Source organism: Pollicipes pollicipes, unplaced genomic scaffold, assembly GCF_011947565.3.
Source record: "Pollicipes pollicipes isolate AB1234 unplaced genomic scaffold, Ppol_2.1 Scaffold_7231;HRSCAF=8579_pilon_pilon_pilon, whole genome shotgun sequence".
Lineage (NCBI taxonomy): Eukaryota > Metazoa > Arthropoda > Thecostraca > Pollicipedomorpha > Pollicipedidae > Pollicipes > Pollicipes pollicipes.
The window spans coordinates 46,468,248-46,493,299 of record NW_023597034.1 but is presented as its reverse complement, the minus strand read 5'-3'; the positions used below and the strand labels follow the sequence as shown (position 1 = coordinate 46,493,299).

The 25,052-nt window shown below is 56.5% G+C and overlaps 1 protein-coding gene across 1 annotated transcript; it reads right to left on the bottom strand.

Annotated features, from left to right (window-relative positions):
* Positions 1 to 3,790: 3,790 nt before the first annotated feature.
* Positions 3,791 to 23,011, bottom strand: LOC119110525 (uncharacterized). Its single transcript, XM_037234390.1, has 4 exons — positions 22,971 to 23,011; positions 14,086 to 14,350; positions 8,176 to 8,380; positions 3,791 to 6,480 (listed from the first exon to the last, which is right to left on the bottom strand). Exons 2-4 carry the CDS (start codon positions 14,342 to 14,344, stop codon positions 4,971 to 4,973), a joined length of 1,974 nt encoding a protein of 657 aa, XP_037090285.1. The 5' UTR covers positions 14,345 to 14,350; positions 22,971 to 23,011; the 3' UTR covers positions 3,791 to 4,970.
* Between the last annotated feature and the right edge of the window lie 2,041 nt (positions 23,012 to 25,052).

The following is a 25,052-nucleotide window of genomic DNA, read 5'->3' as shown; positions in this document are numbered from 1 at the left end:
CCACACCGCATGCGCTGGTGGACGTGCTATCATTACAGGCAATCTCTAGCGCGTCAGCGACTCCGGAACCTGTTTTATGAGCAAATCACGGGGGATTTAGACCGTTTAATTCCCGGTTAACATAAAGGAACAATTTGCATAGTTCTTCGACCTTGCTGTAATGCTGAAATTTAGCGCAGCTTATATCTTCCAGCATCTTTTGCTAATCAAAATATTTTCACTAGAGCCAAGGCTAGACACCACCTGAAAAATGAGGAAAGTTTCAAAATCACGATGCACCGCATACCACTGCTCGGCGTCTGCACTGGCTCCATGTTAAAAAGGGTCCCATACGCGACTTTTTTGCGAAAATGTGCATTTGTCTCTCGATCTGACTGTCGTCTTTTCTTTGCTGACGGGAGTGCAGGCTAGCCAGAGGACAGAAGAAGTTTGAAATTTTCACGGTACGCTTATACGAACGTGAGGAGTGCACATGAGTGCTGACGACTCGGTACTAAGACTGACGAGCGCTGCTGGGAAGGTCGATTTTTAAGCACTGGCGTAGGACCGTTTCAAGAAGTATGGGGGGCAGGCTTTGGGTACACTTAAGAAAGTAGGAAGTTTTCCTGGGAGGCGAGCCCGGTGACTGAGGAGGTGGGGCGGAGCGGGGGGGGGGGGGGGAGGGGGAGGGAACATTTTGTCCGCTTTTAACCCTCGCTGTGATGGGAGAAGGGGCGATGCGAGCCTCCTGAGGCCTTTTGAAGGCACCTTTCCGGCACGTTTTGCAACTGTGCCCAAATTTTCATTGGCCTATGTGACATTCATTGCGTGTGTTTTGACGCCAAAAACGTATCTCTGCTCGCTACCATTTCTGGTTTTGGAGTAACGGCGGTTTTGAGTAACACTACATGGCCATCTAAGGCTTGAGCGCGCGGCAGGCGCAAGCCGATGATCTCGCGGAATGCGCGCACCGGGCCGTCATTGTTACATTAACGGAGTTGTGCGTCATAAATATGTTGTCAAAACGCAGAAAAATATGCACCATTGACTCAGAATCAAACAAGACACAAGCCGGTTCCAAATTTGAATTAATACAAAGCATGGATGCACTTACGATAGTTGAAGAGCAATTTTTGGGAGCATTTGACCTTCGAACACGCATACTGGGTTTGACTGTTGGCCTAGTAGCATAAAACTTATCACCACTCGTGAGATCTCGTTGATACCAATCCCTGACATCCTGGCTAGCTCTATCTTTTTTAGTTTGGAAACGGCAGGGGCGGTCGGATCGAGTACATTATCAGTCCGCGTTATGAAAAACGGCGAATCAGGACGAAAGTTGATTCACGGATCACATTTGGGAGATACGTAAATGTTCTGGTAAATGTTAACATACACCTACAGTCGTTGTCTTCATGTGCACAATCTTACCTTCTCGACTGATGTGTGAATCTACACCATACAATCCTGCCCTCTCGAATGACTTACGTTCTCGATGATGGTTGCCTTTGTATTGCCGTGTGCTTTAATTTTGCCGACTGCTTTTCATGAGATTAGTTTTTGTCGCTGCGTTTTAGGCAGAAATAAGTTCAGAGGCTTCGAACACTGCCTGTCAAAAACAATGCGAACAAAAGTCATAAAGCATGCGTTTCTTTTGAAAAAGCCAGCCCCGGAATAAGGACTCTTCTTCTGAATATCTGATGTCTGGGCCCTGCTCTCATTCACCGTCGGCCGTCACTGCCCTGTACTGCCTGTCCCAAGCATGACTGATTGCGAACTGATCGCATGACTGTTAATGGATCGCTGTATGTTAACGGTCAGCACCAATTCTAATAAGTGTGCAAAGCAGGCAGGATGTCTGTCACAACACCTGTTGTCGAATCATCTTCCCTTACACCACATCACAGCAGAATGTCAGCTTTAGGAGAAGCAGTCGCTCTAGGTATGCATTAGTCAACGAGCACTGATTTGCCCTTCATTCAACGTAGCCGGCTTGATCCGATTCTGTATGCAGGACGAAGGCAAGTGCGTTTTGAAAGAAGCTGCGTACCTATGTTTGTCGTCGGCGCTTTGCGTAACCAAATATTTTATGAAAACGTTGCCGTTTCACGCATTGTTTGCTTTTCATTCAACTTTCGAGCAATTACCATTATTACGCTATTTGTCTGAAGTCTTAGTCGCTATTTGAAATCTTAAATAGAATGCAGGCACCCTCGGTTATTTCCGTTACCATTGTTGCCTCATTTGCCTGACAAATATGCGTATATAATGCACCATATATATATATATATATATATATATATATATATATATATATATATATATATGTGTGTGTGTGTGTGTGTATGTGTGTGTGTATGTGTGTGTGTGCGTGTGTGCATACATATATACATAATTTTCAACCACTGCATGCACTGCCCTAGATAAAATCTAACTAAGGCGAGGAAGCATGCTTGCATAGCATGCTCTGGATTGCCATGTCATGCATGATGTTGAATTAAATGATCACTGGCGTTCATTTAGCTTTCGCCTTATGGGACAAGATTAACTGCACTTACTCCTCAGGCGCTGACAATGTGATTTTCAGTCGTGAGCCAACGATTCAGATGTCGATCATTGATATATACATATACGTACATATGCACACACACACACACACACACACACATATATATATATATATATATATATATATATATATACATATATCTATCTATCTATCTATCTATCTATCTATCTATCTATCTCAATGATCGACGTCGGATGAAATTAATTAACATACTGATATACTGATATATCGTTGCCGGTTCCCGCAATCGTGTCCGAGTGGTTCAGATTCCACCGCGACTCCGGTCTATGCCTGAACCATTTCAAAGACCCCGCCGGGTGTCAACAGTCGGCATATAAAGTTTTTCACTGGAGTGGAACTTTGTGTTTCACTGGAGGAGGGGAGGTGAGGGGGAGAGGGAGATTTGATGGTTACTAGTGAGGATGATTCCCCCTCCAGAAAACTTGTAAAACGAGGCCCCGATCGACTCGATGGGACCATGCGCAAGAGAGCTCTACGGCCAGAACATCAGAAGTGAACATCACCTGGTACACTTTCACCCCGAACTGCTGCCGGTGGTGTCGACCGTATAGTGGTGAGGTCACAATGGTCAACTGATACGACAGTAATCCGCGTAATCGGTTACTTTGTTCCGCCGTTAAGAATGTAGTGCTTTCAGGCACCACGTAAGTATTTTTTTTTGTTTGTCTTGGACGCATGCGTGTCGTGTTTACCGGCGGTAATACTCAGGTGATACCCTAAGTTGTTTGCCTGTTCATAACGTACCAGATGATAACCGATATTTACTAAAACCCAGTGGTGAACACACATCTGTATCTGTATCTGTAGCCATCAGTGATGGTAGTCTTTCACATGTGCAGAGTAGCAGTCAGTCATCGTATAATGCCCAAAGATGGTAGGCAAAGTGGGATGCTTATCTTCTCTTTAGTTTGCTGATATTCAAGCAAACATATTCAAGACGTTAATAAATTTTGGAGGGCACAAAAACACTAGGGGGACCAGAGCCACACAAAGGAGTGTACTGAGGCAACCCATATGGTGCCCATATGCCGTCAGGACACGGTTACACCCAGCGTTATAGGACCACCTGGACTGGATGAACCTGGGCGTTCAGGCTTGTCGCCTTGAGTGCGCTGTGCGACCATGATGCTCCCCTTGTTTACGTTTTGTCATTGTCTGGGCTTATCATGATCTAACCATCATGAGGCACACAAAGCGGCCTAGTATCGGTATGGAACGAACAAAGCATCAGATGAGCTGTATTGAACGCATGACAGGGTGAGCAGCGCTCACGGTACACCTAACTCAACAATAGAACATTACCACCTCTTAATGCCACTGGTATGGAGGTCATTCAACAGCGCAATGCACCACGAGCGAGACTCGGTTTTCTCGATGCTCCTGTCGCACACCACACGCACACACGCACACATCAGTTAACTTAGGTATGCAACAACGCGCATCGCTTCAGTGCCGTATAGGACGTGCATTCAAGCGACGACGAGGCGGCAAATCCAGCACGTTCTAGGAACAGGTGGAAGAGCGCCTGGTCGTTCAGCTTGCATAACCACGTCCGTTGGAAAAGTGCCGCGCAACCGCGAGGACATTTTGATATTACAGATCACCCTAAGAAATATCAAGGTAGCCGCTCGAAGCCAACAAAGTCAAACTGCCAAAGGAGATCGACCAATCAAATGCTTGGTCAGTCTGAAACAGTCTGACATAGGTTGACTACCACTCCAGTCAAAATTGGCGAAACCAGCAATAACCGACCTTAGCCAGATTGCTCAAATCGTTAACAAAACAACAAAACATTGGGCGTGAGCTGTAGAATAATGGCGGAAACATGACCGCAGATGGTGCTCAAAGCTGTCCTCTTCTTGTTGCCGCCGGTGTTCTGAAGGTGCTGGACGTGAAATTCATGCTTCTGATAATGTACTGGCGGGTGGTCCGTTTGCCCTTCCCACCCAGTCGTCCACAGAAGAGCGTCTATCGAAACGTTACCCTGCATTCCCTCCCGGACCAAACCGATGCACATTTCGCGGGACGATAATGCCACTTAAAAGCACGCAAAGCTGCTCATGGTTACAATCAACGTAAAACATTCTCTAGTCCTTCGTGCCTAAAATAAACGTTTGGCTCCAAATGCCATCAATGCCCCATGGTCTTGAAACGTGAGTGGGTCAGCTGTCGCCGTCGAACAACGTGCCTTCCGAGCGGAGCTCACCAGAGGGCCACCCGAGGCTGCGGCAGGCGGCCCCGGTCCGTGTCGGCACCTGCTGGATTGCGTCTTCATCCGCTGTCACGTGCTCGATAACGGCTGCCTGCAGCAGCGAGGCGGGCCCGCCACAGGCGAACGGTCGAGCCGAGGCGGCGCTCGCTGCCGGCGGCCGTAGAGATGGACAACAGGCGTCAGCGCCGCTCAGGCGCGGTGCGCTGAGTACCCCGAGTCGTAGAGCTGGGCCAGGCTGCTGGTTGTCGTCTCCGGGTAGCTGTCGTCCAGCTTGCTGCGCCGGCGTCGTTGGCAGCCGTACATCCAGGCGGTGATCACGGCCAGCTGCGCCAGCAGGAACAGCGAGCAGCCCACCACCAGGCCCATGGTGTTGACGCAGAAGCCGTCGGCCGTGGTCTCGACAGCGTCCGGGCCGTCCAGACGGGGCGTGCCGGCCGGCGCGCCGCGCCGCCGCGCCGCGTACTTGTCGTCGATGCGGATCGACTGGACGACGAGCAGCTCGTCGGTCTCGGCGGCGCGGCGCACGCGGTCGAGGCTGCGCCGGCGCCGGCCGTAGCTCTCGGTCTGACGCAGGCTGCCCGCGTAGTCGCGCACGTCGCAGACGGCCGGCTCGCAGCGCGGCAAGCACGGCGTGACCAGTGCGCGGAACTGCACCACGTCCGAGGTGGGGAACTTGAACGCGTCGAAGGCGGACGCCAGCTCCTTGGTGTCGTTGACGCGCAGCAGCGCCGCCAGGATGCTCTCGTCGGTGGGGCAGCCGTCGGCGTCGATCAGCAGGATCTCGTTGTTGTTGGAGCCGTCCATGGCGATCAAGTCGCGCACGAAGATCTCGTACGGCGACATGGGGTCCATGATCAGGAAGCGCAGGCTGAGCGCGTCGCCGACGCTGGCCGCCTGCACCTCGCTGCCGTCCGGGTCGGTGATGCGCATCAGCACGTTCGGCGAGTCGACCACCGCCTCCTCCTCCAGCACCGGCTGGATGTCGCCCTTGACCTCGAGGTCCACCTCGTTGCTGACCGTCTTGTTGCTCAGGTCGTACTGGCAGTGTACGCTGAGCCCCAGGTCGGCCGAGGTGACGATGCGGTCGTGGTGCTGCAACACCACGTCGTTGTGGTACTTGCCCGGCCCGTCGCGTTTCACGTCGCACTCGAGGTCGCTGTAGCCCATGGTCAGCTCGAACTCCAGGCTGCCGTTCACGTCGGTGACGCACGTGTTGGGGTTGCCCTTGGCATAGATCTTGCCGTTGAACACTTTGCTGGTCTTGATGCGGGCGACCATGTTGCCGGCGCGGCAGTCGATGGTGACGTTGTAGCAGGAGCTGAGCTCGTAGCTGGTGGAGCCGGGGATCTGCAGGTAGGCCTCCTCGATGTGCGTCAGCGTGGCGATGGAGTGATGGCTGAGCCGGCAGACCTTGTCGCCCGTGTCGCCGTAGTCGTACGTGTGGCAGCGGAAGCTAGCCGTCAGGCACAACTCGCGGCACGCCTCGATCGACTCGACCTCCTGGTGCACCGAGTCGACCGTCTTCAGAATGCGCTCGCTGATCTGCTGGAACTCGCACAGCTTGACCGGCTCGTCGACGCAGTTGTTCTCCAGGTAGTCGATGCCGTCGCTCTCGCGGAACAGGCCCATGCCGGCCGTGGTGTGGCGGTCCATGTCCGACAGCTGGCACGAGCCCGCCTCGTCCGAGTAGGCGGCCGACCTGGGGGCGAGGCGAGCGCGCGGTCAGAGCGCGAGTCGAGCCGAGCCGCCGAGGCACGCGACTCGATCCAGCGGCCGCACGGACGCGGCCCATACTGACGCACAGCGACAAATCAACGCAATGGGGACCGGACCGGATGGCCGATTTCAGCAGTGTTATGCCTGCGCATGCACAAGTGGACATGGTGCAGCATGGCGTCATAGCGCGAGGAAGCCCATCCATACAAACTACGGCTCCGCTTCTGGTTTCGTAAGGACAACCTGTTCACCGTTTGAAGCAAAGAACTGTGGCGTTGACATGGCTTGGAGGTTCAAAACATGATGTACAGCAAGTCATGGTACAGTGACCTCAGACATATTTATGGTGGCAGCGCCCGTGAAATCTTACCGCCGCGAACGCTGCATGGATCACCGGCACTGCACCCGTTTGGATGCGCTGCGTGCGCGGAAAGATCGATTGTATCGACATTCGTCACACGCAGTGATTCATGAAGCCGCCGCTCTCCACCCACAGACCGCCTAGTGTAGCGCGTCGGCCGGTAATTTTATGTATGAGGGCTTCGTAGCGGTTCGGATTCGCCATGTCAGCGCGCACACCGAAATAAGGTGCGTTTTTGCCGTTCGGCCGGCACCGTTACGGACACCTCGCGCGCGTTATCCGCCGCCGCGGCGTGACTGAAGTGTGTCCGGAATTTCTCTGCCGGGGTGCACTGCGCCGGACGGGCTGGGCGACCGGAACGGTCGCCGCCGGCCGCTTGACCCGGCCGCTCACCGTTAGCCGGCCCGCTGCGTGGCCGGCCTCGGTCCTCCCGGTCCCCGCGCTGCGGCCGGGCGGCCTTTGTCGCGCGCAGACGGCGCAAATTAACGATTTCCACCGCCGGTTTTACAGCGCGCGCCGCGCGGCGCCCGGGCCGGACTTGTAACGGTGCCGCTCTCCAGCGGCGGGGAGAGGCGCCGCGCTTGGCGTGTTGGTCCCTTGCGCATCGCGCGAGGTGCGGCGCCCGATCGCGACTAAGACGAGCGGTAGGTCACCGTGTCGCGCGCGCTACCGCCCCGTGAGCACCGGCGCCGAGCGGTCAGCCGGCCATGCGGACCGGTCGCCGGAGCCAGCGCGCATCGCGGCCCGCATGGGAGCCGGCTGAAGGCAGGACGCCGGCGCTCGCTGCATGGGAGCCGGATGAAGGCAGGGCGCTCTCTCGCGACCGGCTTGGGCCGGAAGACGCCACGCCTGAACTTGGTGACCTCTGCGTTACGTCGGCCAAACCGGCTCGCTCCGGGCCGCTCCGGGTCGGGCGGCGGACGCGCGCGGAATTTCGGCTCCGGTCCGGCCGGTTATGGCCAGGTGACCCGATTCGACGGATCACATCAGTGCCGCTAGTGTGGGTCGGGTTTACAGTCTGGCCGGCGAGTCAGTTTTGGGTGTGGGACGAGGCCCTGTTGATAAGATCGGCGCGGCTACAGGAAACCAGGCCGGGGTGGGATAACCGTTGGCTCGGAATGCTGCCAGACTGACTTGCAATGTGTAGGTCAGCAACTCACAATCAGGTTACATACAACACAAATCTTTGAAATCCGGGATTTGAACTTTTAACAACCCACGATACGTGGTGCACCTGTATGCATGCATCACTCAGCCTCATAACCATCCCAGGCGCGCATGACATCGGTCGCCTGTCCGGAAGAGCACGTGACTGACCTGCAGACGAACTCCGTCTCGGCGAGGCAAGCCTTCTCGCACGCCAGCCGACTCTCCACCTGCACAGTCTTCTTGGCCACGTCGGCCAGCGTGTAGTTCTGCACACGCTCGAACGCCCAGGCCTTGCCGCACTTGGGCGCGTCAGCGTAACACATCTTCTGCACGTACATGGTGAACACCGGGAACTGCGACTTGGTCATCGACTCTGAAAGAGAGCGTGTCGCACGTCAGGATTCATGAGTGGGAAATTTGCTCATTGTTTCGACTACGACTGCCATGATTTGATAGTAAGGGACTTTATATACTCATTTCTTCTCATTATTTGTGGTTTTGCCGGTCACCGCAAGCTGGTATCGATTGAATCAACGCCTGTGGATGCGGTGCATTCTAGGACCCCACAAGCATTCCTTCGACATCACCCAGAAACTAAGTCATCTGGTCATGTTGGACTATCGCAAAATATTAGCCCATCAGTTCCGGACATGGGACGTACGCCAGTCGTCCGTGGTTTTCAGGACCTATCCCACCCGTCTCCTCCCCTCCGTCCTGCCAGCCATTCCCCGCACGTCCCCTGTCCGTGGGTCGCCTCAGTCCACCGGTCGCCGCCCGCACTCGCGAGCCTTTCAGTGGCGACGGCGAGCCTCCGGCGCGCCCCAGCAGGCGCGCCCCAGCAGGCGCGGCCCGATGGCCGTGACCTCTGCCGGCCCGGCCGGCCTGCGGAACCAGCCAGCCGTGACCAGGATCATGTTGGATCGTGACGGGCTCCAGCCGGAGGTCCTGGCCGCTCGACTGTGCGCGTCGTCACGGACGAAGTCGCACCCAGCCGTCGAACGCGCCCTTGTGGTCGCAAGTGCGGCACTTGCCCGTGAGGTGGCCAAGGATAGGTGCAGCTGCCAGAGGTGATCAATGCTGGGTGCATTGCACGGGTGCACAGGCATGGGCCATTACCAAATTACCCGTACGTTCAACTCTGGCGGTCAGAGAACGAAGGACTCTGGCGGATTCTTCACAAGCAGGAATTATGAACTTGTCAGGGAAGATCTTAGTCTGAAGCCGATTGATACTTGCCGTGTGTGGAGGAGTAGCACAGAGCGACAAGATTCCCCTCCGAATAACAAATCAATTATAATGACATCTATCATGTGCGTTCGCACGCATACGTCGCTGAAAGCCACAATCAGCCGGTGATTCTCAGGACCAATCAACGCCTGATAACGGGCGGACGATTAGGTGTCCGAAACGTTGTGCACACACCAACACACAAGACAAGGACCATAGCGTGGAAAAACTGCCTGCGGTGTTGTTAACAACTTGTCTCAATCAGTACGTGAAACCATGATGGCATTTTCTTGTTCGATCTAGCACACGGGAAACGCTTTTGGTTTTGCCAAATAGCGTTTGACGCCAGGTTCAGCCTCGCCTTCGACGCCGTGATTTTAAATGAAAAGGTCCGGCTATGGTTCCGCGTTTTCTAAGTTCGAAGCCACTGACTTCAGCTTTGACTTCGTAGTTTCAACATTCGAGAACAACTAACTCCGGAATTGGCTTCACGAATTAAAAAAAAGCAGACCATTGGCTTCTTCGGGTTCACAGTTTCAAGCTTCGAGGCCACCGGCTTCAGTTTCGACTTCGGCCTCATGTCACTGTCTTGGCTTCGGCTTCACATTCGAAGCTGGAACACGGCTTCGTTCCCACACCAGCTCCAGACCACTTCGAACAACACGAAGAGCAACACATGGTGAGCACTTTGACTCAGACGAGTCGCAAGCGCCAGACGAGTCATCTGCCGCTCGCTACGCCAGCAGCCTCGCGCCAGACGCCGGGCGCGCCACGGCTCCATATGCTCCAGCCCCATTTAGCCACTCGATTGAGGCATCACCGTTGGCAGGCCGTCCATTTGGCCGCCATCACGACACTTGACAGTGAGCGCACGCGCCAGTGAGCCGCTTAACGGGCCTATCTGGAGTAACTGGAGCAGCTGGGCGGCCGGCGCCGCCTGATGAGCCGTCCCGTATGGACGGCAGCGCGGCAGGCCGGCGGAGAGCGCCGCCGCGACCGCAGCCGTCGCTGACCGTAACACGAGGGCATCGGTAACGGAGCACCCTGCGCTGCTGGCTGCGCGCCTGCTGGGATGACCCGCATTCCTGTGCCGCACGAGACCGGGGCTGCCAGCAGCCAGGGATGTGTCGGAGAGATGTCGCTTCAGGCAAACTGCCAACTCACCAGCAGGTACTCGCTATTCATCGTGACGAGGGCGATGCTGTGTGGAAACTGGAACGCACTTGCATGTTATAGGCTGGCTGCGGCGTATGCGGCAGCTTGAGGGTTCACACCATTGCCATTTTGATGCGTCTTGCAGCAACAACGTTATCAGCATAGTCCACTGATGTCCCTTCTGCCTCGACGGTGGAAGTGGCCGCGCGTCGTAAGACTTCGATGAGGTATAACGGCGAAGAATGACCGGAAGCGAGCTAGCCAGATCGAGCCGGCTGGCTGGGGGAAAGGGGGATGGGAAGGGGCGATCCTTCCTGCAGGTCATTTGCCGCCGTGAGGTGATGTCACTCCGCAACCAGGCGGCGTTTGCTCAGCGGCGCGGTTCGATGACCCGCGCTGGGAAGGAGTCTCTCGGGGCAGCGATCTCCGGAGCTCGTGTCCGGCGGCGCAGAGCCGTGTGTTCAGTCGGGCGGGACGGGCGCTATAGTCTGACGCCGAGCACTGTCTCCGTCTCCGACGCTGTCGCGGGAGGCCGCTCGCCTCTGGAGTTCGCCTGCGCCGCGTGGCTGCTCTCCACCGCCCTCCCGCCGGGATATCAGCGGGCTCGGCCCCTGACTGAGCCGCCGACACCTCGCGCCGGGACCGGACCGGTGCGCTTCGCGGCTACGAGGCCCACGTGACGGCCCGCCCGGGGCCCACGTGATGACCAGCCTGAGGCCCACGTGATGACCAGCCTGAGGCCCACGTGATGACCAGCCTGAGGCCCACGTGATGACCAGCCTGAGGCCCACGTGATGACCAGCCTGAGGCCCACGTGATGACCAGCCTGAGGCCCACGTGATGACCAGCCTGAGGCCCACGTGATGACCAGCCTGAGGCCCACGTGATGACCAGCCTGAGGCCCACGTGATGACCAGCCTGAGGCCCACGTGATGACCAGCCTGAGGCCCGCGTGATGACCAGCCTGAGGCCCACGTGATGGCCAGCCTGAGGCCCACGTGATGACCCGCCCGAGGCCCGCGTGATGACCAGCCTGAGGCCCACGTGATGGCCAGCCTGAGGCCCACGTGACGGCCCACCCGAGGCCCACGTGACGGCCCGCCCGAGGCCCATGTGATGGTCTGCCTGAGGCCCACGTGACGGTCCGCCCGAGGCCTCCGGCGCCGGCTCCCATCACCAGTAGCGGCGTCTCGCAGCTCAAGGACAATGATTGACGCCAGCCGAGGTCATCAAGGTTTCGTGACACGGGTCGGCTGCGATCGAACGCGCTGAAGTGTTGACGAGCTTAGACCGACCGTGGAGCGATGCCAATGTCGCCACTGGGCGTCCAGCTCCTCGGCCTCCGCTCGTGACTACCGCGCGGTGGTTGTAAGGTCACGACCAAATCTTCCTGATGTGCTTTGCGCGTGCACGATCCATCCGTTAATTGGAACAAGTGGAGATCTCCAGCTACTAGCGCTCATGCGTAATGACTACCTTCTTTGTGATACGCCACTCCCACCGTACCTTGGCCCTATAATTTTGCCCATGCGATAACGCCGCATGGTAAGCCCACCCAGCTCATAGATTGATAAAGATAACAGCGGACTGGAGGATTGGTCCCTATCTAGCATATCTTATGATTTGCTTTTGGGGCGACAGGGCGAAAGTGGGGTTCTGAAATAATCCAGTAATCAAAATATTGTTACTTGTGTGCCTCTCGTTCACCTGATATAACAAAAAAATTGGATAAAACAGACACTCCCATACTGATCTGACGAAAATATTGGACGAGAAAACCCAACGGCTGGCAAAAGAGTGATAACCAGATGGTAAAACTGATGATAAACCAGCATATATGCCGCATCTTACAACGCCTTTACCCCAGCAACGATTTTCCGGTTCCTGATCTACTTAAAAACTATTCAAAAAAGCTCATGCTCCAATTGTCCCACTGAATGAAAAAGATCGGAGCATATCGTATGCAAACTTATTAGACTAGACGGATCCTGACCACATGCATGAAGAAGGAGCACGCCGAGTTAATGCATGGATATAACGCTTGATTATAGGCCGCAGACCAAGACATGCAGTTTCTCAATGACTCGCCTAGGCGCAGCAGGCTCGCTGAAAACTGTGCATTGTTAATAGAGAATTCCCAAACATCTGAGTCTTCCAGCTAGCACCGACAGCGGAGCCCGTCGGAGGTCCGACTGGTGACTGGACACAACCGAAGCTCTCGGTCTAGCCACGGTGAGCAGCTCTCGGCGAGCGCACCGATGGCTGCGCGTCGGCCGCCGCCGCCGCGCCATCTGTTGCAGGTGCTGGCCGGCGGCGGCTGCGGCGGCCCGGCCGGCTACTCGTCGGCCACCTGGTCCGGCGCCGCGGCTCAGGTCAACGGCTGGCGGCCGGTGACCGCGCGCCGGAGCTCGTCCGAGCGCGCCAAGTGCCACAGATTGGGCGCCATTAGCGCCGCCGAGACGAGAGCAGCCGATTAGAGGCAGGTCGACCCCGGCAGACCCTGCCGGATTGGGCTGCAGACGGCGCCGCTGTTGAAATTATGGCTGACGTGAAGGTCAAAATGTGCATAATGCGGGCACCAAAGTAGCTTCAGTCATTTAAGGCCCTTTGGCAGGAAATGGGCCTCTAAGACGCGGTCTCTTGTTCGGCGATGCCGCTGTCTTCGAGACGTTTACTGACAGACCGCCCTGTTGTCATCAGACAATCACGCCTCGTACTTACACGCGCATGTCAAGAGCGAGGTACCAAAGGTCAGGCCTTCCGTCCGTCACCATTGTACAGTCGAGCTCTGCGGTCCGATGTGTGGCCCACAGAGCAAGGTCACGCTGGCCGGAAGCGCCCGGCACACTAAACCTGGGGTGCCGGGCGCTCGCTGCGCCCCAAAGTCATTCATGACGGGTCCGGCAGGACGGGTCCGGCCTTCCTCGTCAGAGCCCGGTCCATATCCTCTCGGTGCGTGCGGTCGCGATATTTCCCAGACGTCCTCCGTGGCTACAGGTGCTTCATGCAGTGACACGAGGATGGAGCTCGGACCGCCGCACTGTGTTGAAAGCTGTGTGGGTAAAAAGATGGGGAACAGCGCTCTCTAGCTTATTGTTTTTGCTGGCGCGCGGAATGTGCACCAGAGTGGTTTCAAGAGCACCCCTTGGGAGAAGTCATTATCCCAGAAGACCGTAATAGTTGGGCGAGCGAAGAGTGGTTGTAACCTGCGAGGATCATCTGTGGAGATTTATTACAAACTGATGACGTGGTGGCCAATAAAAGACCGCCGTGTCGGACAATAAGAGGGTCCTGATTCGCTTCCAAGGGGATCAAAGGGACCGACGGAGGGTATGCGCTCCAAGCAGCACCACGACGTCGTTCGACGGGCAGAAATTGGAACCAACCCACCCATCCCGCCCAAATTAACCCAAACCAGTTGTACAGCAGGTGTCTGATGTCACTAACGACCAGCCGTCCAACAAAATGCGAAATTTGTACCGCGTGGAAAACGGCTGAAGCCATCGTATTAAGCTTTTCATAGAATTATGTATACGGGGTAAAACAAATATTTCCATCCGGTTGACTCGCGTAATCCATGCCTGGGCCTCGATGTGGACAATCCCCGGGGTCACACGGCCGTCCCGTGCAACCCCACCTACCCCTCTCCCACAGGAGCCAGCACCAGTCTTCGCGGCCCAGCTCCGGCTTTCGTACCTTCCTGACCATCAGCGGTGGAGTCGATGAGCACGCAGAGGCCAGTCTCGTAGTTGAAGGCCTGGCAGGAGGAGTTCTGGCGGCACATGTCGATGCACTCGGTGAGCATGAGCGTGCCGGCCCGCGAGTCCAGCATGTCGGCCGGCGCGCTGTACACGTAGCCGGTGACCAGCTCGAAGCTGGTGTCCTCGTCGGCGCAGTCCTGCTGGGCCGCGGCCAGCGCCGCCCAGCAGACCAGCAGCAGCAGGCCAGACCGCATCGTGCTCTGCAACGGAGGCGTCAGGTCAGCTCTGGCGGCGGCGAGGCGGGGGCACTGCCGGCCGCCTCAATACGTGCTGTACACGTGGCCGGGTATTACATCTGCAGGCATGAGAGACAGGGACCCGTAGGTCATGACCCCACTTTTAAGCAGGCTGAACAATGCCGCTATGGTGATGCATGCCGTAAATTTACATCAGAAGGTAATTGCTCTGCCACCTTTGTAGAGATTTCCTACAGCCGTGGTTTTGCTGCTTTTGTTTGCTGCAGGCGTGATAAGTTAACCCGGGTGGGATGTTGCTGGTTGCGGAAACCATAAGAATCAAAATGCTTTTAGCATAAATTTAAAATCGGTAAGCATAGACTCTTCATAATTAAAACCTAGTTCGTTTTATGGCTAACAAAACGATGGATTGCAAGTGAGCATTATTGAAAGCCAACGGTCATCCACTGCCATGACTTTGGGGGGGGGGGGGGGGGGTTAGGGAGCAAAGTCCCCCGATGATTTCGGCACTTAACATTATATTTGCGATGGTACTAAAATGGTCTCAGAGAGCGCGAGACTACTGTAGAGCTAATGGCCATTGGTTTTGGAGATTATTGTACCTGTAACATACCTATGTAATTCTCATAAATCTATGTGCCTTTTCTTCTGCCTGTTCGCATATCCTGCGTCTTGTGGCCCTCTTTATGGGGACACTTAATTGCCTGGTCTCATGGTATTCACCAAGGACGACCGCTGCGGGGAAGATCCACCGACAGGAAATGATCCATTAGCCAGTTTTTGAACAACATGGCATGACGCCAAGTAGGATTATTACACACCTGCTGTCCTTCCCTCTCCATCGGACACGCACGCGAGAAGCTAATGCCTCCGTAGCAAATTGTCTGATCAGATGTTTTGCCGCCAGGAGCCAACTGGACCATGAGGACCGAGGGAGCCCCCTCCCCCCTCCCCCCACCTCCCTCTGCGCCTCACGCAGCCGCGCGGTCGTGTTGTGTGCCGGACTGCATGCTCCGCGCGCCTGCGCAGCCCCGCCGGCGCTGGCTGGCGGTTTGTGCACCGCTGCAGTCTCCTCAGCAGCCGGCGCCCGGCCTCCGCAGAGGCCACCGGTACGATCCGGTTTGCGACGGTCGCTGCCCCGCTGTTGACAAGAGAACGCGACCGGCCGGCGACCCGGCGCATGCCCACGGGGCTCGACAGGCGCACGCAGGCCGTGCATTCACGCATGGCACGTGCTGACCGCCGCCGCCAGAGTCCGAGACTCCCGGAGTCACCGGCTGGCTGAGTCTGACCCGCCGCAGCCCCGTCTGGCTGCAGTCGAACCGCAACAGGTGCTGGATGCCGCCCGCGCCAACCGCAGCGTCCGACGTCGGCGTGCACCGCTGTACGGAGCCGCCGCCGCTGCGTGGTGAGAGCGGATCCCAGGAGCGTGGTGGTGAGAGCGGGTCCCAATACACAGCCCCCGTAAGTTCCGATCGGTTTAGAGTCCATTCATATCACTTCTCAGTCCAGTCCTCTCTACTCCACTCACATCTTCTTTCTATAGTCCTCTCACATCCTCTCTCTCTCCAGTGCTCTCCAGCCTTATCACATCATATCTCTCCAGTGCTTTCCAGTTCAATGCAGTCTGCTCACAGTCCGTTCCTCCAGTCTTCCCACATCCCCCCCTCTCTCTCTCTCTCTCTCTCTCTCTCTCTCTCTCTCTCTCTTCTCTCTCTCTCTCTCTCTCTCTCTCTCTCTCTTCTCTCTCTATCTCTCTCTTCTCTCTCCTCTCTCTCTCTCTCTCTCTCTTCTCTCTCTCTCCTCTCTCTCTCTCTCTCTTCTCTCTTCTCTCAGTCCTCTCTCCTCACTACTCTCATTAAAATAGATAGTCTCTCCATTCTCGCTCTCCCTCAATCCCTCATACCCCCCCCCCCTCTTCTCTCTCTCTCTCTCCAGTCCGCGATCAACCGGCCGACGGTCGCGTCGCTGATTAAAAACGAAACTCGCCGAAGAAAGTTATGCGAGCCGTGGCAGCAGCTGGCGGCATCGATGGCTGGCTGCGGTCGTGCTCCGCCGCGCGCGCGCCGCCGACGGCTCCGGAGGCGGCGGCCGGCCAGGGTCAACGGCCGAGCGGTGACCTTGACCGAGCAGACGGCGCCTGGAGAGGCCGGCACCGTTACGGCGACTGCGCGCGCCGCCGCCGGCAGAGCAGGAAAACGGCGGCATGCGCGCGCGTTTGCACGGCGTGCAGGATGTGCCGGGCTCCGAACGGATTGGGGTGCGGTGGCGTGCGCCAGATGGGGCCGGTCGTCGTGACGCCGGCTGACCGCACCAGGAAGTGCTGCCGATTCATGACATCACGCCGCTTTGACAGGGCTCTCCTGCCGTGAATACTGATTCGCTGATGGTGGTGTTCCAAAGATCGGGTCAGGAAAGCCAGTCATCGTTTTTGTTCCGGCGACGACGAAATCGTCACGTTCGCGTCGCTAAGCGTAACGGGACGTAAGTGCCTCATCATTTTGTGCGCTCCTATCTTGCTTTCCGAATGTTCTGTTACAGCCAAACGACAGACAGTCAGGTGTTTAAACATAGCTGGCAAAATGTGCAACATGTGCATCAGCTCCTCTTTCTGATTGGCTGCACGTCGCCCAGGCTCGTTCCAGGTGCCTGCCGCGGATTCCGAGCTATTTCCGCCCGTGCCTGACTACGGTAATGAGTGCTGACCACGGTCAGTGGGGTGGGCCCACACTCCAGGGCGCGTTGCACAACCCGTGCACCGCTCACCCACCCATTCGGCGTCTTCCACCCGTCCCAGTGACCTCTTTGACCTGCAGAGACGCCCCAGGGCCCCCACCCCCCCGACCGCCACCGCGGCGCCAGATTTACGACATTCCGAACTGGCGCCGCGCGGCGGAGGCAAACAATAGTTCGGGGCCGCCCCGCGACCCGTCGCCGCTCGGCTCCCCAGACGGGCGGGGCGCGGCGCGCCGCTAACGGTGAGCGAGGTCAGCCCGGGTCAGCCCGGGTCGCGTCCGGTCGGCCTGCCGAATGCAGGGCACCGTTACGGGGCGGCGCGCGCACGCGGGCGGGACACCACTGACTCACACGAGACCGGGTAGGAGCAACGACCGGCGGGCGGCTCCGGCCGGCATGGCTATATGGAAATCAGCGCCGTTGGCTGCGCCCGTGCGGCCCGGCCCGGCACGGCTGTTGACGGGTCGCGCTCACTCGGACACGGCCGTTGAACTTTTGCCACCGGAGTCCACCGCCTGCAGATGGCCACGAGATGATGCAGGCCATGTGAGGCGGAAACAGAGGTCGGTCTTGTTGATTGGTGGTGGCTCGACATGCCTTCAGGGATTTATTTTTCACTCTTCATAGTACTCTTGTCAGTAATCACCGCGATGCAGTTATGCTGTTATAATGCGATTTTTTATATTAATCTAATATACGTTTTTTGTAAAATTGCAGTACGCAATGATCGTCCCATCTCAAACATAACCGCGGACCGTAATTGAGATGCACTAATACGACGGATCACTGGGACCGTGTCACACCAAGAGCGGGACCTCCGACCGAAGCGTCGGTCTCGAGCGTGACAAACGTCAGCTGACGGGGCGGTACGGCCGCCTCGGCTCCGGCTGGCACGCGGGCCCCGCTGGAGCGCACGGCTGCGGGGGTGTCGCGATCCGCACGCAGTGCCGCGCGGCTCGCGCGGCCGCCGTCGAGTCGTTATTTGGCCAGTGCTCCCGCCGCACGCCCGGCCGGAAGCCGGAGCCCGGCAGCGCGGCCACCTAACGGAGCTCGTGGGAGTGCGCCGATTCGCGCCGGCTCCCGTCGCCGGCTCCCGTCGCCGCCACCGGTCGAGTTCCGAGCTGCACGGCTCCGAGGGGGAGGGGGGGGGGGGGGTGAGGTGTTGGCTGTTAGCGACCGCCACCAACTGCGGGCGATTGCTAGCAACGGACATTTGGCATAGACATTGACATCAACCGAAGTGGTCGTCTTGTCTCGTAGCTTGTCGTGCCGAGCCCGACACCTGCGTTTGACCCATCACACCGCTGCGCCGGCTCTCCACGCCGCTCCAGCCTCCCGGCTCCCTGAGAGCCCTGTGGTGGCGTGATTGGGCGAGGCTGTTCGCTTTCATCGGCCGGTCACAGCCGACTGCGTCGGACGGTAACCAGCGAATACACGAGGAAGCGATCCGCTGGCTCCGATAACGGACCAGACAATTACAGCCGCTGTCTGTTTATCACGTGTGGGTATGAGTGGATGCCTATCAATTATGGCCGGCTGGGCTCACTGACATGGCGCTTTATTTAGACACGTTATTTTTAGCGTCATGCGATGCTAATGAAATAGACGGTTGAGATCCACGCATCGCAGTGAAAATTTCGATATAAAAGCAATGGTACCTAGGACTCACTGCGACTGCCAAAAGGTATATTCCACCATTGTGTCACGTTTCAGATCGAAATAGCCGAATTGTAGAATGCTGCAAGATCTACGCGAATCCCTGTTGATATGATGCTCAGAGATGTTTTAGGAAATGCTCTTTGCAGGCCTTAACATCAAATGGTTAGAGCTTTATTTTGCTTTTCAAATCGTTTGCCGGCATGCTGGCAACATTGATAATGATGTAAAAACGACGGTACGTCAATGAAAGCAGTATACGAGAAATGATTTAACGAGTAAGGAATTGATGCGCTAATGCACATTTTTTACAGATATGGAGCATCGATGACGCCTGCCACGCTAAAATCAGCACGCAGTCTTGTATTCATTCAAAATCTCGAGTGTGGCGTCATCTTACGAAACAAAAAACATGTACAATGGCATCATACATTAAAACATGCTGGAGATTATTTTTCTAATGGTTGAAATTTAGCCTTTTCGTGCTGGATGGCACAACAAGTGGTACCATCAGCATGGCATTGCTGGTGTAGCATAGTCCAGCTAGACCAGCAGCAGCACACATGAAGTGACTTCCACCGTCGCATTCCGTCATGCTTGGTAAATGTTAAATGTCCATGAACGCGAAACGTTTCTTCTAAAACCGCCAACATTTTTTAGATGACGGAGCCTACGAATCGCGGGATTCATCTTACTTGCACAAAGCGCGCAGTGTCAAGTGCGAATTGATGACGCGGAGTTCCGTCTCATTTTTGCCGATTGCGTTTCGTTCCGGTCTGCCATACAACACGCAGCAAACCAGTGAACGGTCTGCTTCAAGTGCTGTCGCGAGCTGCGGCGGGCACACAACGGCCTGGTCTGTTGACTCGAATCACTCTAAGCCTCCCGGCTCGAGGGCGGGTTTAACAGGTTCCCCTGAGAGATGTTCGACTGCGGGCCTGGTCAGTGACCTGGCCAGGGGTCGGCGGTCGGCTGGGGCCGGAGCGGCCGGGCGTCACCAGGCGGCCGCGGGCGTCACGGGGCTCCACTGCGATTAGGGCACCCTTCCTTCGTCTTCCTGCCGCCCGTGGTGCCGTCACGTCCGGGACAGCAGGACAGGCGGGCTGGCGGCCGCGGCTGTGTCCTCAGCCGCCGACCCAAACCAAGGCTCTCTCGCCACGCAGCGCGGGGCAGCACGCCATGAGTGCCGCAGGCGGAACCTAACCGAGCAGTGCTCATAAGCACGGTTGAAATGAACTATGTAACGTGGCTTACACTACTCCCGACCGTCAGCGCTGACCAGCATCCTCGTGAATGGCTCGTCCTCTCATCACGAGACGTTGTCACAGCCGTCGGCATCTCCCGGATGCGTTTCGGACGGTGTACGCTCTTTGTATCTGCGTGTTTACCAGCAGGTCGTCCTTATCAGCAATCGCGGCCGCCACGCGCCATCCAGCCCCGTCGGCGTTGGGTTGGACGCCGCCACGTGACCGGGCCGTCGCACGCACGCCACCGTCTGGCCGGGGTCCCGGGACCCAGGGTGGTCCCGTGAGCGGTCGCGACCCGGTCTCCGACCCGCTCCGGGCCGGTCACGCCCGCGCTTCACGCCGAGGGGCGGGCCCGGGCTGCCGCCGCAGGACCGCCCTGACAGATGGGTGCCGCGGCGGATGTTTTTCGCGCGCGTCTCGAGCGGCCGGCGCCGGGTGACGGCGGCGGCGGTCCGGCGGCGCCGCGCCGCCGCGCGCCCGCCAGCCGTGACACCACTTGTCACCGCTGCTGGCGATTAGCGCCGCCTCGCCGCCGCGCGGTCCGGCTCGACCTGGGACGCTCGGCCGCCGCCACGCAGACGCGCTTGCGCCCCGGACCCGGCGCGGCGCTGGCCGGGCCGGCTGGCCAGTGTTCGGCTGCCTCGTGACCTGAATGGCGTCGTGTTTCAGGCCCCAGCCGCCGTCTCATGTCGGTATGTGCGCGCCGGATGGGGCATCTGGACTCTGCGCCGCGGTTCGGACCTCATCTAAATGCGCATGGTATTCATTGTCTCATAGGGAATCCCCGTGGCGGATTCCGGATCCCGGTCGTGACATGCTTTCCTGGCAGCCGAGCAGATTTGCCCGATAGTGATAGCCGGGCAATGCTATCGTCCCTGAGAGGCTTCGACCGGAAGTGGATGCAGTCTCTGGGAGCGAGATTATTAGAATTGGCCCCAGGGTTCAAGCGAATAACGCCCGCTCGTGGTATGCGACGTTACGCATCCGATGCACGTTTGTGGGAGCAAGTAGCGTGGCCAGAGCTTGTCCATGAGTGGCCAAATCGCGTCGATCAATTCAGCCAAGGAAGGATCTCTTCGTTGCTACATGGACGCTGTGTCGGGATTTGGACGGGTTTCTCAGTTTCTGCATACTATTCTAATCCGTCGCGAGCACGCTTTCTGTATTTTAGAAGCCTTACGGGTGTCTTAATTGCCAGAATGTACTGGGACTTTTGGCCCGGTGGGGCTGGGGCGGGCGGGGGGGGAGGGGGGCACCCCGGAGGGAGGAGTCCCCTGCCCCTATCTCCTCCGGATGGAAGGAGATGGAAACAGAACCCCAAAATCCCCTTGGCTAAGCCACTGATTGATTGAAGTGTGGACTGGAATATTGACGGCGCAGATACATACATACACGAAATACATGGCTTGTTTGAAAAAATGCCGGAACTTCGGGTAGGTAATCCGTGATCGACCCTTCGCGGACAATGGTCACTGGGACCACCAACCGATGGTACTCCATGCACGATTGTGGACAGTGCTGTATAAATACGTTCAGAGAGATATGGAGCCCAGAACCATTCTGGAGTTTAAACGGCTGGTATGCGACACAGGCTTAATGCAAAATTTGCAGATTCAAGGCGGAATCCAAACCCGGTGGAATCTGTGACGGTGAACACCACACAATCTGCCAAGAATGCCGCACTATACGGAACTGCAGTGCTGTCCTGTTTGTTTAAAATCGGGTGTCGGGACAGCTAAACCTGCAGTATGTTGTTTTCTAAGAGGATTTATGGGTTTTGCCCTTATCAGACCTGACCTGTTCCAACACTTTATCATACTATTATATCAAAGGCGTGCTTTTTATTGACAAGGACGCGATGCTTCATAAAAGAGCTTCAAAATGGGCGACATTAAGTGCCTCAAGAAACCCGTTTAAAGATAAGCATCCGATAGCACCATCCTAAATAAGCTGAATCCATCTAGTCCCGTTGGAGATGAATCATCAACAATGTCTGCCGCCTAAGGGCTCCCGGACGAAGAGCACTTGCCACTGTTGCTGCACTCGTGGTCCGTTTGGCGCTCAGCTGCCTTCGAATGTGCGCCAGTAGCAGTGGTTCACTCACAGTGATGACGCCGAAGCGTGACAGAGGCGACCCGCATGCGGCGAAGCTGACGCTCGCGCCTGACCTTGGCCGCCGCGCGCACCAGGGTGCATGAACTCGCGACCTCCCACGCCCGCCGCCTGACTGTGCTGCCTGGAGCGGAGCTCAAGTGATGCCCGGCCCACGGGAGCGAGGCTCGAGTGAGGTCCGGCCCACGGGAGCGGGGCTCGAGTGACGCCCGGCCCGCGGGAGCGGGGCAGACGGCGGAATGTCTGGCCGTTCGTTTGTCACGGCTGCCTGGCGCTGCCGTGTCGCCGCCGGCGCTCACCGGGATGAGAGGTGCTGAGAGATTTGGAGATGGATCGGCGGTGGAGAGAACATGTCTGGTCAGGCACAAAACCAAAGTTTTCCTCAGGGGATGTCCAGTTGTCTCCGAAACATTGCAAAATTGGACCAAATGCTTGCGAAATCGCCCAGTGTCTGGCGTAAAAATATCAGCTTAGGGGTACAGGCATCCCTCGACCAGTGTGTGGGTGCTTCCTTGCCCTCTGGCTGCGCGCCTGTGTCTGCTCAGGACACTTCAGGGCTCTCCAGAAATTTGAAGACCGTCTGGAAGGCTCAGTGAGAAGAGCACCCGCCGTAAAGACATTGACTATCCAAGCGCGAAATCCATTACGCCAGGTTTGTTGGATTGAAGTTGTCATGAAATGGCTGCAGTAGCACATAAATTCCCGTAGATGGAGCCAAGGGGACCACCAATCTCAAAACGACGGCTGGTTACAACCGATGCGTCAGCCCGCGACATATCCATGAATGGGCTTTAACACAACTGTAATTACCCGCTCACGGCAGCGAGTTCTGGTTTCCTAGGTTGCGCCCGAAGTCCGCGCCGCCAACTGACCTGGGTTTCCGGCGGGTTCTCGGCAGCAGTCGTCTCCTCCCCACACGAGCACGCGACGCGCAGTGACGACGGGCCGGCGGACGCGGCGCCGTTTTACTCGAACGGTGCGCCGCTCGCGCCGCCGCGGCCGCCGCGCGGGCAACAAGGGCACGCGCTGCTCCACGCGGCCGGTCCCGGTGCCGGCGACCGGAGCTGGCCGGGTCGGCCTGCCGACTTCTGGGCGATGGCTCGAGCTGTTCGGCGATGGTCACGACCTCTTCTTCAACCCAGTGGTCCCATCAGTGGAAAAGATAAAGACAGCAGGTTTAAATGTCTTTTTGTCTGAAAATGTTTTGATCATAGCTGGCATGACCCGTGGTCAACAGTCATACCGACCCATACCAAGCCTGCATTGCATTAGGACGTGTGCCAGGTTTGGCTTGCTCTTATGCCAGACCTTACCACTAAGCTACTTGATCTCAGTAACCGGACTAATAAGCTCACTAATAGTGCCAGTGTAGTCATTATGTAACATTTATCACGCCCTAAGTTCTCTAAATCAATGTATTCCTCTGCCTCAATTATGTGATCTTTCTTGTCCATCTCAGGTGATGTGTGACAGTGACATAATTGCCTTAAATTTGCTGCCTTCCTTATCGAAGCGGTCAGCGGCTACCCCGCACATTCCCATCAAACGATCACTTCCACCTGTCTCCTGCTTCTTGACTACGGACACATGACCGTGGTTGTAGATCGCCGAAACGATTGTCCCCAAGCTTCTCTCCTGCTCCCCTGCTCTCTCTCTCTCTCTCTCTCTCTCTCTCTCTCTCTCTCTCTCTCTCTCTCTCTCTCTCTCTCTCTCTCTCTCTCTCTCTCTCTCTCTCTCTCTCTCTCTCTCTCTCTCTCTCTCTCTCTCTCTCTCTCTCTCTCTCCCTCTCTCTCTCTCTCTCTCTCTCTCTCTCTCTCTCTCTCTCTCTCTCTCTCTCTTCTCTCTCTCTCTCTCTGCTCTCCTGCGCTCCAACTACATCTGCACGGGCCAGACAGCATTCACCAGCAGGCCCTTCTTGCGCGCGCGCCCGGCGCCGTTCTTGCGGGGTCGCCTACCTCGCCCTAATGAGGCTCCAGACTCCGGAAAAAAATAGGCACCGCGGGAAGCGGAAAGAGACGCTGGACGACCTTCAGGGACATCCATACGGTGGATGTGGGTCAAAGTGCACATGCTGAGGCGGCACGGTGCTTCCAGTGGCTCGGGTGAGCCCTCTGACCTGGCCACCAAAGCAAGGCAGTGAAATGAATGTCAGTAATGATCAGTACAGCGCAATGGCGGGTCAGTGACGTCGGTTATTGATGCGATTATAGGACGTCATTCTTTATAACTATCCGTTCTGTCTGTAGTCAATAAATTCAAAGCATGCGGCAGTGGAAAACGTAGCTCACTCATGTTCACGAGCTCGCCCACTATACATGTGGATCCTTTATTTATGTTAATATTTTAAGGTCATTGTGTGTGGATGTACGCATGAACACCATCAGCGGGTGCCCACGCGGCCATGCCATCAGGCAACCGAAGTTTTGCCAGCTAATGTCTTGGCGAAACCGTTCTTAATGCTTAAACACCACAACACCGGTGAAGTAATGCACATGTAAGTCCTCCAGAAGTATCGACTGCTCACTCTGCGCAGCAAATGTTGCTGCTCAATGTTCCAAACGTAGCTGTAATAGTTAAGCTTATTCGAAGACGACAACACGTCGCCCTTAACGTACATTCAACAGTGAACTGGTTGTCTATAGTCTCTCATGCATATTTCTAGTTGAAGCGAATATAGGTGGTAGGGCTAGAAGGCTTATGAAATAATGAAATAATTCTCAAAATGTCTCGAGGCATCACACTATATTCTGAAAACCCTCATGAGGCAACTGTTATTCAGATTTAAAACTGCGAGTATATTTTATGAATGTATTTCGTGCTGGGCTGATCACTTCCCCATACCTGTTGCATAGGGCGGTACCTGTATTTGCCCGCAGTGAAATGGCAGGTTTTTGAATGGATCACATTCATAAAAACGGGTCGCTAAATCCTTATTTTCTCATTTTTTCATAGAA

What these genes read in the sequence shown, in the direction of transcription:
- LOC119110525 (XM_037234390.1), bottom strand. Translation starts at nt 14,344, where the DNA reads ATGCGGTCTGGCCTGCTGCTGCTGGTCTGCTGGGCGGCGCTGGCCGCG. An exon ending in CACCGCTGATGGTCAGGAAG is followed by an intron (nt 8,381 to 14,085) that starts GTACGAAAGCCG and finishes GCTCTCTTTCAG; the next exon opens with AGTCGATGACCAAGTCGCAG. An exon ending in GAGACGGAGTTCGTCTGCAG is followed by an intron (nt 6,481 to 8,175) that starts GTCAGTCACGTG and finishes CCTCGCCCCCAG; the next exon opens with GTCGGCCGCCTACTCGGACG.